Source organism: Myotis nattereri (assembly GCF_964212035.1).
Source record: "Myotis nattereri genome assembly, chromosome: 19".
In the NCBI taxonomy this organism is placed as follows: domain Eukaryota; kingdom Metazoa; phylum Chordata; class Mammalia; order Chiroptera; family Vespertilionidae; genus Myotis; species Myotis nattereri.
The window spans coordinates 13,336,171-13,349,579 of record NC_138095.1 but is presented as its reverse complement, the minus strand read 5'-3'; the positions used below and the strand labels follow the sequence as shown (position 1 = coordinate 13,349,579).

At 49.4% G+C, this 13,409-nt stretch overlaps 1 protein-coding gene across 5 annotated transcripts in view; it reads left to right on the top strand.

The window, feature by feature from the left end:
• MED15 (mediator complex subunit 15) overlaps window positions 1–13,409 on the top strand; it is a 62,685-nt gene that overhangs the window by 40,447 nt on the left and 8,829 nt on the right. For 2 of the 5 annotated variants that reach the window (XM_081113587.1, XM_081113591.1), the window contains exons 6-9: window positions 2,525–2,754; window positions 3,792–4,112; window positions 5,292–5,396; window positions 11,132–11,251. In XM_081113587.1, the coding sequence (XP_080969713.1) occupies window positions 2,525–2,754; window positions 3,792–4,112; window positions 5,292–5,396; window positions 11,132–11,251 (776 nt within the window). The remainder of the gene's footprint in view (window positions 1–2,524; window positions 2,755–3,791; window positions 4,113–5,291; window positions 5,397–11,131; window positions 11,252–13,409) is intronic. The other 3 variants (XM_081113588.1, XM_081113589.1, XM_081113590.1) reach the window with 3 other exon arrangements.

Sequence of the window (13,409 nt, the reverse complement as noted above, 5' to 3'; positions counted from 1 at the left end):
CAAGAAGCAACCAATAAATGCATAAATAAGTGGAACAACTAATGGATCTCTCTCCCTCCCTCCCTCCCTTTCTTTCTCCCTCCCTCCCTTTCTTTCTCCCTCTCTCCCTCTCTCCTTCTCTCCCCCCCCCCCTTCTTTCTCTCTCTCTTTAAAGTCAATTTTAAAGTTATTACAGCCTGGATGATATTCAGAGAATTATGCTGAATGAAAAAAACTAACCATACTGTATGTCCCACTTATGTAACGTTTTTTAAATGGCAACATTTCAGAAATGGAGGACACCCTAGTTGTTGCCACGGGTGGAAGGATGGGGTTGCTGAAGCAGGTGGCACTCCTAGGGATCCCTATGGTGTTGGAATTGTTCAGTATTTTGACTGTAATCTACTCAGTTGAGAAAATTGTATAGAACTTAATATTCACACCTGCACAGATGAGCACATATTCTGACTGTGTTATTCTGTTATAATTTCACAAAATAGTACCATAGGTAGAAGCTGGTCAAAGTATACAATGGATCTCTCTCCATACATTTTTTAAAACAGCTTTATTTAGATATAATTCACATGCCATATAGTTCTCCCATTTAAAGTGAAACTTTGGTAGTTTTTAGTATATTCAGAGAGTTGTGCAACCATCACTCCAATCAATTTTAGAACCTTTTCATTACTCCAAAAGAAACTGCTCCATAGAAAATCTTATAATAGCCCCAAAGTGGAAACATCCCAAATGTCCATAGTTGATGAATGGATAAACCAAATGTGGAAAATCCGTATAATGAAGTGGTTTCCAATCTTTTTTTGGCCATGCCCTACCTAAGCATCTCTAAGATACTGATGCCTACCCTCCCCCCCACCCCTGTGACATATAAGTCTTTTTTTTTAATAAATATATTTTATTGATTTTTTACAGAGAGGAAGGGAGAGGGATAGAGAGTTAGAAACATCGATGAGAGAGAAACATCGATCAGCTGCCTCCTGCACACCCCCTACTGGGGATGTGCCCGCAACCAAGGTACATGCCCTTGACTGGAATCGAACCTGGGACCTTTCAGTCCTCAGGCCGACGCTCTATCCACTGAGCCAAACTGGTCAGGGCGTGACATATAATTCTTATTCAAAAAATGAACTATTCACATGGAGGAAGCCTAAAAGGCCATTAGCTTGGTCTAAACAAGCTCCCAAAGAACATGACATCCATGAAAGAGAAAAATAAAAGAATGAAAGTTGAAGTACTGAGGAAGAAATCCCTAAGAAATTGTTTAAAAACTAGAGGCCTGCCGAAACCGGTTTGGCTCAGTGGATAGAGCGTCGGCCTGCGGACTGAAGGGTCCCAGGTTCGATTCCGGTCAGGGGCATGTACCTGGGCTGCGGGCATATCCCCAGTGGGAGATGTGCAGGAGGCAGCTGATCGATGTTTCTCTCTCATCGATGTTTCTAACTCTCTATCTCTCTCCCTTCCTCTCTGTAAAAAATCAATAAAAAATATATTAAAAAAAAAAAAAAACTAGAGGCCTGGTGCATGAATTTGTGCATGGGTGAGGTCCAGCCAGCCCACTCCGATTGGGCCGGGGGGGGGGGCGCGGGGGGGGCTGTATGTGGTTGACAGGCCGGTTCCACCCCCTGGTCAAACTCATGGTTGAACTTCTGGTTGAGGGGACAATTTGCATATTAGCCTTTTATTATATAGGATATAGGATAATAATAAGCCTGGCCGGCGTGGCTCAGTGGTCATGGTTTGATTCCGGGTTGGGACACATGCCCGGGCTGTGGACTTGATCCCCAGTGTGGGGCAGCCAGGAGGCAGCCAATCCATGATTCTTTCTCACCATTGATGTTTCTGTCTCTCTCTCCCTTTCACTCTGAAATCAATAAAAATCTTTTTAAAATAATAATATGAAGTGATATGAAAAAAATAGCAAGTAAAGTTTCAATACATAATAGAGAACTGAAATGCATAAATATGTCACAATATATATTTATATACTGTATATGAGGCCCCTAGAGCCATAAGAAATGCAAAAGAATTCACTGTTAATAACTCATTCTCGGATTGCACCCCCTGTGGGGTATGTGCCCCACGTTGGGAACCACTGGTATAGTGGAATCCTATTTGGCAATAAAAATAAATGAAATATTGATATGTGCTACAGGATGGGTGAACCTTGTAAATATTATGCTAAGCGAAAGAAGCCCATCAAAAAAGACCACATATTGTGAGATTCCATTAATTTGAAATGTCCAGAATAGACGAAGCCATAAAGACAGAAAGTAGATTGGTAGTTACCAGAGGCTGGGCTTCTTGGCTATCCAAAAGACTTAGCTCTTTTCTTTTTTCTATACTATTATAGAACAATTCATAATAGTAAGTTCCATAATCCACACAAATGTTGCTCCCATCACATATGTTCAATCCCAGCAGCGGGTGGGGCAGCAGATGGTTTTACCACCCTCCCTTTCTGCACAGCCCTGGGCAGTGGGCTCTGCTGGCCTTGTATAGCTGGGCCTGATTCCGGGTCTGTCTCCAGCCCAGCTGCAGCTCCAGCAGGTGGCCTTGCAGCAGCAGCAACAGCAGCAGCAGCAGTTCCAGCAGCAGCAGGCGGCATTGCAGCAGCAGCAGCAGCAGCAGTTCCAGGCTCAGCAGAATGCCATGCAGCAGCAGTTCCAGGCAGTGGTGCAGCAGCAGCAGCAGCAGCTCCAGCAGCAGCAGCAGCAACAGCAGCACCTGCTTAAATTGCACCATCAAAACCAGCAACAGGTACCAGGGGCTCTTGTTCCTGTACTTGGCCCCTCCCGTGGTGTTGGAGCTCTGGACACGCACCAGCCATTGTGATGGGTGTAGGGACCCAGAGCCAGTAGTGGATCCTCCTGAAACCTGGTGCCTCAGCTTCCTTCTTCATGAGCTTCCCACAGAACCTAGAACATGGAGGAAAAATAGGCCCTGACTTGCTAGGAGGTAACCTGATCTCACAAGACTGGCCTCTCTGCCAGACTTGGGTGTCTAGCTGCAGACCTACTACGTGCTGGGGGCTGACTCAGTGGAGGCTCTGGGTGCAAGCGATTCATATAAGAGTTAGCTGAATCAAGAAGTGAGACGCACTCTCCAAGATGCATGAATGCTTGAGCCATCACGTGGGCTTGTTTGGTGCCTGAACACAGCACTAATCGACCTACATCTAGTGTCCTACAGGGTCATGGCAATGTCACATTAGAAGCCCTGCTCCTAAGAACACAGTCACCCCACCCCCCATGGTTTACAGTCAGCATCAGACATGTTAAGCATCTATTGTTAGGTCCGCTCTTGGCTGAGGGAGGGAATCCCTGAGGGGACCTTCACTTTTCTACCTCCTCCAGGCCTTGGCTCGCTGACTCCTTTTCTCAGTGGCCACCCTCTCAGAACCGACAGTGAGTCTTCAGTCCCCCCTTCATCTTCATCCTGAAAATCAGACATTGGCCATCTTCGTGAGGCTCGTACTATTGACCAGTGTAGGGACCTTGGAGATTTGAGTCACCTGAGCGTTTTTCCCAGCCTCCATAGAGCTGCATCCATATGTTACTCTTACTAAACTCTCCCAATATTTCCCTTGAATCTCCCATCCTCTCAGGTCTAGGGGTAGACCAGCCGGCGTCTGATGGCCAGGGCACAAGTGCACTCCTGGTGTTTCCTCATTGTTCTCTGTGGGAAGTGCTCCCTCTGCCCCGTGTGAGGACAGCCCCGGCAGGCTTCCCGGGGCAAGGCTGGCACAGGGCCCAGAGGCCGATGGGGTGACGGAGTGCTACTTGTTCTGCCCCTAGATACAGCAGCAGCAGCAGCTGCAGAGGATGGCACAGTTGCAGCTGCAGCAACAGCAGCAGCAGCAGGCTTTGCAGGCCCAGCCGCCAATGCAGCAGCCACCAATGCAGCAGCCACAGCCTCCCCCCTCCCAGGCCCTGCCCCAGCAGCTGCAGCAGATGCATCACCCACAGCACCACCAGCCACAGCCACAGCCTCAGCAACCACCAGTGGCTCAGAACCAACCATCACAGCTCCCGCCACAGTCACAGACCCAGCCTTTGGTGTCGCAGGCTCCGGCCCTCCCTGGACAGATGCTATACCCCCAACCTCCGCTGAAGCTTGTGAGTACCCATGACTTGTGGTAGGCCGTGGCTCCTCTCTGGTATCACATGAAGCTTGTGGCCATTAGCAGTTTCTGAAGCTCTGGCTATAGACGGCATGTCCTCTCTTCAAGCAATGGGACTCAGGTGACCCTTTCCCATGTTGGCCTTCATGTCTGGCTCAGCGAGGGAGTGTGCATTCCAAGAGCTGCTGCAGCCTGCACTGGGGGTGCCTGCTGCAGGAGTAGCAGTTTGTCTTCCAAGCAGCATGGCTGATTGTGGTGGTCGCTGTGGCCATTTTAAAATAATGGATGATTTTAGGATTGTTGATGACTAGATAGGTGACAGCACGTGCATTCTCACTGTGGGAAGGACCTGTCACCTCCATTAAGCATCCATGGCGGTTTGCTACTTGCTCAGAGTTTCTGATCAAAGATCCCTGTCATTACCATGTTTTTGAGGAGGGTATTAATATAAAATGTTACTTTCAGTCTTATTATGCATCTCTGTACAAAGCAAAAATCCAGTCAGTGACATTTACACAGAGGACAGAATATTGCCACCAAGTTAGGAGTAGCTACGTCAAGGGGCCATTTTTATGTGTGGGGTTTTTTTGCTCGTTTCCTTGGTTTTCATGGCTTTTTCTGTGTGTGACTCATTGAATGGAGTAAGGATAGGCCATGCCTGAATTGAGTGGCAAGTGAATAGAGGGCTCACAGGAGCAGGCTGAAAGGCTGGGGATAGTTGGGAGAAGCAGGTATTAGTAGACCTGCCACTTAGGAGCCATCCTTCTGCTGGCTGGCTATCCACTCTGGTTTCTTTTGAGGCATCAGGGCTCTGAGTGGGACTCTTATAGACTGTTAGTGTGCTTGGGCCCGAGGTTGAGAAGGCTGGGCTGTGTGGTTGGAGCCATTGCTTTGTTTGCAGGGATAGATGGTGATGACATCTCAGTGGGAAAGCTGTACTTCTCACCAGAGTTAGAGGAAGTGGGACTCCACTGTGCAACTCAAAGACAGGCTGGTGTGGGACATTGCTCATGAGCTAAAGGATAAGGAATGACTATTAAGGTGACATAATAACCAGTGAAGACATAATGATCCCATCCTCCTCATAAGAAGTTTCGAACGTCAAAGCTCCCCCAGAAGTAGTGGGTACTCTGCTCTCCGTGGCTCCAAATCGAATTCTCCCTTCCTCCCCCAGGTCCGAGCTCCGATGGTGGTGCAGCAGCCCCAGGTGCAGCCACCGGTGCAGCAGCAGACAGCGCCGACAGCTCAGGCCCCCCAGATAGTGGGTTCTGGAGTCCAGGTGAGGGCCATCAGAGCCAAGGGCTTCTGTAGTTAGCAGGTGCATGTCCACTTGCGAATGGAGCTGGATTTCCAGCGCTCTGTGGCGAGGGTCCTGGTTGGATCAGGGCCAGGTTGGTAAAGCGTGGGTCTTCTCTTCCCTGGCACTTGGCGAGATGATGGCTTTCCGGGAGCTGGTCCCTGGAGTCATGAGGTAGCCAGCTCTGCTGGATGATATCTGAGTCCCCCGGCTGCATAGTGCACGTGCCAGTCCCACCTCTCCTCTGATGTCCTTTTTCTTACCTCTCTCCTTCTTAGACCACCCAGTGGAGAGGGGAGTGTTGTAGTCTCATGCTTGCCTCACTCTGAGTACGGGGCTAGCAGGGGGTGGACAGTAGAAAGAGCGTGGGAATGGTGGCATCTGGCTCCAGCTGACAGCGCAGGCTTGTGCTGAGGTCCCTGCCAGGCTGACTTCTGGGGCTTACTCCTGTGCTGGGAAGTGTGGCCGAGGCCCACCACGTTCACCCTCTGGGTATTGGATATTGATGGATGGAGGAGGCCTTGCCCTGCCTTTTCGTAGTAGAGACCAGATTCTTGTTGGTTTCTGGGGGTTGGAGTTTGGCCCTGTGACTTCTCCATGGACACCCTCCCTTACCCTTGTGCTGGTGCTGAGGTGGGGGGACATCCAGTCTGGGGCCTCGGTTCTTCCTGTCTCCACCCAGTGGTAAGAGCACAACAGTCCAGCTCAGAAGAGTGTTGGCTTTAGATGGAGCAGACATACTAGTTGATGTGAGGCTAGAGCCACCCGGTGCCACACTGCACTCCTGCCCCGCTCGTTACCCGTGAGTGCGCAGGGCCACAGGTCGAGCACTTCTGGGGTTCGGTGTGTTCCCTTAGTGTCAGATGACATTTCCCTGTGGGGGACGCTCAGAAACAGTCCTTCCTGGTCCCAGCTGCGTGGCTGGAATTATAGGAAGCTGCCTGAGGAGAAGCTAGCCGAAGGGAGGAACCTGCGGTGTTTCGATGCAGCTGAGCCAGCCTATCAGCCTCTGGGGTCACTGCACCCAATGACCTGGCCCAGAGTTCCCCATGGCACCAGCGTGCCCAGACATAGTCCTGTGTGAGACACACAATGAACTTCATGTCTCTAGTGGGGACGGCGGCTGGCTGCCCTGTGTGACGAGGTTGGAGTCCATCTCTGCTGCCACTGCTGTATGCCACTGCTTCCTAGGGCTCCCTGTTCTTGGTGTCTCATGCAGAGAAGGAGGTGCATGGTCAGAACCACGGCCCACCCAGTCCACAGAAGCCACTGCCCTTGTCACAAAGGGACCCTCCCTCCTCTGTCCCAGGACCATTCTTAATGGAAACTTCTGGTTCTCGGGTCCAGTCTAGTAGGAGAGTGAGAAGCTTGACATTTTTTACCTTGCACTGGGCCATCCTGAAGCAGAACTTCTCTCTCCATCCCATTTATTGGTGTTTGGGAATGAGCTGCCATAGGAAGGTTGATGTCTTCCGACCGAGGTCCGGCCCCATCCTGCTGGTTTATTCCTAGGCTTCTTGCTCAAGGAAGTGTACTCCCTGTCGCTTCCCTGGCACCTCACCACCTTCCAGAAGCAGGCATGGTTGTTTGTGCTCAGTACCCTGCATGAGCCCGTGTGCAGCGCTGCTTTTCCCAGCAGTTACTCTGCCCTTTGCTTCTGCTGGAGGTCCCAGTCCAGCCAGCTCGGGAGCTTGGCTGTGGGCTCAGTCCCCTCTAGAGTAACCTTGATTTGTAACCTTCTTTACCTCCAGGTGGAGGCACAAGGCTGCTGGCAGGCAACGCTCAGCGGGGATGGGGCCTCTTTTCAGGAGGGGGACTCGTAGCTGGGGTGGATGGAGTACTTGAGTACTTGTGTGTGGGTTTGGTTTTATAAAGAATGAGCCTTCAGGTTTTCTTTTAGGAGCAGTGTCCACCTCATTCCTGGTGTGTCACAGACCAGCGTCGGGTAGAGTGGGTGAGAGGCCTCACCCTGCCCTGTGTGGCCCATGGTGGGATTCCCGGGTGCTGGCGGACAGGAAGCGTTCTTGAAGCCCAGGTGTGCGAGTGTCTGTGTGTGCCGTGCCTCAGCCCAGACGCAGAACGTTGGCAGGCAGTCCCCTGCCTCTGATCTGCTGGTTCACCTCTGGGCTCCTGGCAGGCAGTGCAGTTTCGTGGAGCCCGGTTGGCTGGCATCCCTGCATTCTATTAGTAGCGGTGTCCCCAGGGTGGACAAACCTTCCTGGGAGAATCTCTGGATTCACAGCCTTCCTTTGCAACCTGGACAAGACAAGGCTAGAGATACTTGGATCCCAGAACTTTAAATATATGTGATGACTGTAGAATGTGGGTAGTTAAGAGAACTATAAATAAGGGAAACATTTCAGACTAGAAGAAACAGTTTGATATCTTTTCTTTCCAGTTCTCACGTAGTGGAGGTCATAGGACATACATAGGATTTTGTGTATGGCTATTATATTACAATAGAGGTAAAACGTTTTATAATGAAAATATCTCAGTCAACATTATTCTGTAGGTAGTGTTCCTTTTATGAATATATCCTGCTGTCCTTAATTTATGTACTGCTCTTGGATCCTGAGATTATTTTCATTTTTTTTACTGTTACCAGGGATGCATGTCTAATGCATGGCTGGGTTTTAGATGGTTTCCTGATGCTTACCAGTGAGTCACTGGGCCATTTTGGTGCCCCTGAATTGTGTCAGCCAGTCGTCTACTAGGGGTTTAAAGATGCAAGCTAGTACTCCTATGTGGTGCCCATGCATTTGACATCAGGACATGGTGACCACGTGCCGCAGCTTTACATATGTGAACTGCTGCTCGCAGGGGCAAGTGCTGGTTCTGTGAAAGAAGTGCTGAGCCTGAGCTTGAGCTGGTAGCCCTCCATGCCTCGTCTCTCAACTCTGTCCCCTCGGCACAGAAAAGAGGTGCCTCGTCAAACACTCCATGGTGGGGTGGCCTGATGAGTGGCCAGGGCTCAACCAGGGGCTGAGTTCGGTGTGTGGTGTGCTACGAAAATTGGTGTGCCCTGTTATGTAGATGTTTGGTTCTCGTATGTAATGTTATTTGTGTAAATGAGAAAGTTGATGTCATTGTCACTACAGTGGGACTTATTAGGTCACACAGGGTAGCTGCACTAACTTCTGTTTCTTTCATAAATGCTACCTGTGACTGCATATAAAACCAGAACAGAATGTGTCTCCATTTCCAAACAGTCCCTATGTTTTTATCTTTCAACATTCTATTTTTTGGTCTATGGAAACTTAATTAGAACTTTTAAAAAATCTTGGTTGAAAGTATTACATAGGTCCTCCTTTTTCCCTCCTTAATCTCTTCCAGTCGCTCCCATCCTCCCCCAGGCCCTCACCACCTCATTGTGTCCACGGGTTGTGCATATATGCATACAGGTTCATTCCCACTCACCCCTCCCCTGCCTTCCCTCGGAGTTCAACAGTCTTAATTATAACTTTCAAGTTACAAAAGCATTATCATCAGAGATACTTCCCTGTCCTAGCCAGTTTTTCTCAGTGGAAAGGACATCGGCCTGGACTGAAGGGTCCCAGGTTTGATTCTGGTGAAGGGCATGTTCCTCGGTTGCAGGCTCGATCCCTGACCCTGGTCGGGACAGGTGTGGCAGGCAACCAATTGATGTTTCTCTCACACTGATGTTTCTCTCTGGCTCTCCCCTTCTCTTCCACTCTCTCTAAAAAGCAATGAAGAAATATCCTCGGTGAAGATTAAAAAAAAAAAAAAAATAGATACTTCCCTGATGTGCCGCCCTGTGTGGACGCTCTCTGTCCTCCTTCCAGGCCCTCCTGCCTACTGACCATGGAGGAGCCAGGCCCGCAGCCCTCAGCCTTAAGGATGGAGCTTGAATTCCTTTCTGGGTGGATGTGTGTTGGGAGGTAAAGAAATGTGGTCACTCAGCAGAATGGGAGAATGAGTTGCTGGGTGTTTGCTGCCTGGGTCATCTGATCTAGTAAACACTACTCCCGTGTTTTCATTAGAATTTGTGGTTAAAAGAAAATGAGCTTTTCCTCCCAGGATTTCTCAGTTACAAGAAAACCAGGCAGCAGCACATTAGATTTAAGCATTCATTCCTTATTACTTCCATTTCTTCATGGAAAAAATTTGCAACTCTCTTGTACCACCTGACTTACTTCCAGATCTTTCTCCCTCTGGCAAGAGCACTTTTTAGTGGCCACTGACCCTAATGTGCAACCCACTGGTGGCTGTAAATGGACACTGTTTACTGTTACCCCCATCTGCCCATGGGCTGAGAGCCGAAGCCAGGACAGAGCTGCTTTTGGCCCCACCCTGGGCTTGGGGAGTAGGTTCGGGTAAGAGTCATGTTTCCCCAGGCTTCCTGTCCTCACACCCTCCCCAACATCCCACTTTGTGTCTAAACTGGGCGGTGAGCGGTGGGCTCTTCAGGACCACCCTCGTGTTTGGCAGACACCAGAATACCTTCCTCGCCCCCCACCCCCAGGGAGTTCTTTTGTTGGGGTGGCTGCAGAAATGTCTTCTCCCAGCCCAGTGTGAGGGCTGCCCCATTCCCATCGTTATTGGAAGGCTCAGGTTGGAACCTGATCCTGCTTGTGTCACCCCCAGCTTGCGGTGCCTGCTGCATGGGACCCGTGAATGTGAGTGTGGAACACAGTTGTGATGCCAGAGATCTCCCCTCAGCCCCTTCCCCTGCCTCTGAGCTCTGGCCTGGCGCCCCCTCGCTGCGTGGACTGAATCGCCATCAGTGCCGCTTCGCTTCAGTCTCATGGACCGGCCCACACCCTCCTGGGACGGATGTTTTTGTTCCCCATGGTCACCCCTCTTCCTTTCTGAGGGGCTGAGTTGTTATAGCTTGGTTTCACCTGAAAAGTTGGGAGTGCATACAGGCCTATTCTCCATCCTAGCCCAGAGTGAGAATGGCCAGGCCTCAGGAGGCCACTGGTTCCCGGCAGTGCAAGCCAGGCCTTGACCTACGACAGTGCTGCCCCGATGTTCTCAGAAGCATAAGTTGATGAGGAGAGTGGTCCCAGGACAGGCTGGAATTCTGGAATTTGGAATCATCTTGTATGTTTAAGGACAGACCTGACCCATGTCCCTGGGGGAGGCATACCTCCTCATGAGCTCGAGACTTTAAGCGGAGGCCCAGGCTTCCCTTGCCCACCTCTCCCTGGTTTTAGTGATAAACTGGTTCCCCGGTAGAAACTTAGCCGCCTGGAGGAGACAGGGACAGTCTGAGTGCAGGCCCTCGGAGGTGGTTGCATAAGGCAGCAGCCTGTTGGGAAGGAAAGGTGAGCTGGCTTACCTGTCCTCTTCCCCATTGTAATGACAGCCGACTTCTGACCAGCTTTGGCGGAGCGCACTCTCTCAAAGTCTGTCCCAGGAGCTCGGTCTCCTAAAAACACCCTTTGGCCATTGAGGTCTGGCCCTGAAGGCTCTGTGGGCGCATCAGCAGGTCAGAGGCTCGAGGAAGGATTGCATCCAACACAATAGAAAGGTCTGGAGGCAGCATTCTTGGCGGCTCCTCTAGATTCCTGATGCCTAGGTGGGCCTCCATGCTGTGGGCTTGAACATGTAGGCCGGACTGCCCCCAGCCCCTGAAGGCCCCTCACCCTTGTCATGGAGCTACTTGTCACGGAGGCTGCACACCCCTCTCCACCTGCCCCTGCACTGAATTTCTTTGTTGCGATCACCTTGTCTGTTGTCCCTCTGTCCTCAAGATGATCGCCGAAGCCTTGGCCCAAGGCGGGATGCAAGTAAGAGCCCGGTTCCCGCCCACCACCGCTGTGTCTGCTGTCCAGTCAAGCTCCATCCCTTTGGGCAGAGAGCCCTCGGCACAGGTATTTACGGGGCGGTGCCCAGGGCTCCTGGGAAGCTTGGGGTTCTCTGAGCGCCTTTGTGAGACACACTGTAATCTCTGTGACTTCCTTCACAGTGGCTCTCAGAGTACCTAACCAAGCTTACATGAGGCCAAACCCGGCTTGTTTCTTGAGGGGATGTGAGTAAATATCTGGGCTTATTTTTATTGTAATATTTTGGATAGTTCTGGCGTTTTCATTTTCTAGAGAATGTGGGAGTAAATATCTTTTAAAAATGTTACTGTTGCCCTGGCTGGTTTGGTGCAGTGGATAGAGTGTTGGCCTGTGGACTGAAGGGTCCCAGGTTTGATTCCAGTCAAGGGCCATGCCTGGATTGTGGGCTTGATTCCCCATTAGCGGGCGTGCAGGAGACAGCGATCATTAATTCTCTCTCCTCATTGATGTTTCTCTCTCTCCCTCTCTTTCCCTCTCTGAAATCAGTAAAAATAAATATTTTTTAAAATGTTAGTGTTCAGTGGTTGAACGTCAACCTATGAACCAGGAGATCATCGTTCAATTTCCAGTCAGGGCACATGCCCAGGTTACAGGCTCAATCCCTAATGGGGGGCATGTAGGAGGCAGCCAATCAATGATTCTCTCTCATCATTGATGTTTTGATCTCTCTCTCTTCCTCAGCCTTCCTCTCTGAAATCAATAAAAATAGATTTAAAAAAAGAAAAATGTTAGTGTTTTAGCCCTGGTGGTTGTGGCTCATTTCATGCACTGAAAGGTCACCAGTTCGATTCCTAGTTTTGGGCTCCCCAGTAGGGGGCATGCAGGAGGTAGCTGATTGATGTTTCCCTTTCCCTCTCCCTTCCTTTCTGTCTAAAAGCAATAAAACATTGTTTCTAAGTTAGTGTCTTAGATAGTTATGCTGTTGTCATTTTCATGGTAAAATAAAACAGAAGCTAAGCAAGTAGTTTGGCTTTTTGGGGCTGTGCTGTCTAATGCTATATAGCTATTAGCCATATGTAACTATTTACATTTAAATTAATTAAAATTAAAAATTGAGTTTCTCAAGTTACAGTCAGTTGAAATTTAATTACATTTCAAGTGCCCGGTAACCTCATGGGGAAATCAGTGACTGTCATCCTGGACACCACAGATCATCAGACAAGTCAGTCCATGGAAGCAAAATGTCGTCAGACCGTGCTGCTGTAGAGTGTGCTGTGTAGAGCATAGAATTTACCACACCCCTCTTTCTAGGTACATAAAGACTTCTGTGTACATTACATGTTTTCAGGGATACGAATTTCTGGTTCTTTCATGATAGGAAATTTGAAATTCTTCTATGGTATATTTGTTTAACAAATAGTCATGTGCATTCCATGGGCCAGGCACCATTTTAAGATTTTGAGAATAAATTGGAGATGAGGTTTCCTTATTTTATGGGACTTTCTTCCCATTTTAATGGGCTTGCTGTTAAAACCTCAGATTTGCCAAAACTTTAGCATTCATTTTCTGTTGTCAGGGAGATACATCTATAGTCCTAGATACATCTATAGGCCCCAGCCTTTCTCTGATATTTCCAGCGTTTAAATCTCTTATCTTCCCACACACATACACGCACACATAGGGCCAGAGACACCTTGGGCATTCAGTTGTTCATGGTTCCAGAATTGGTGTATTTCTAATCCAGTCCCTTCTAAAAAAAGATAGCTTATTCCAAAAATATATCATTAAGCACCGGTCGGTGTGGCTCAGTTGGTTGAATGTTGTCTGGTGCACCAAAGGGTCATGGGTTCAATTCCTGGTCAGGACACTTACCTAGGTTGTGGGTTTGATCCCCGGTCAGGGTGAGGCAACCAATCAGTGTTTCTCTGTTTCTCTCTCTCCCTCCCTCCCTTCCTTCCTCTCTCTCTAAAAACGATTTTTTAAAAATGTGGTGAGGAGCCCAGCTGGCATGGCTCAGTGGTTGAGCGTCGACCTCTGAACCAGGAGGTCAGGGTTCAATTCCCGGTCAGGGCACATGCCCAGGTTACAGGCTCAGTCCCCAGTGTGGGACGTGCAGGAGGCAGCCTATCAGTGACTCTCTCTCATCATTGATGTTTTTCTCTCTCTCTCTCTCTCTCTCTCTCTCTCCATTCCGCTCTGAAATCAATAAAAAAAAATTTTTTTTTAAAGAATGTATTGAGGAGCC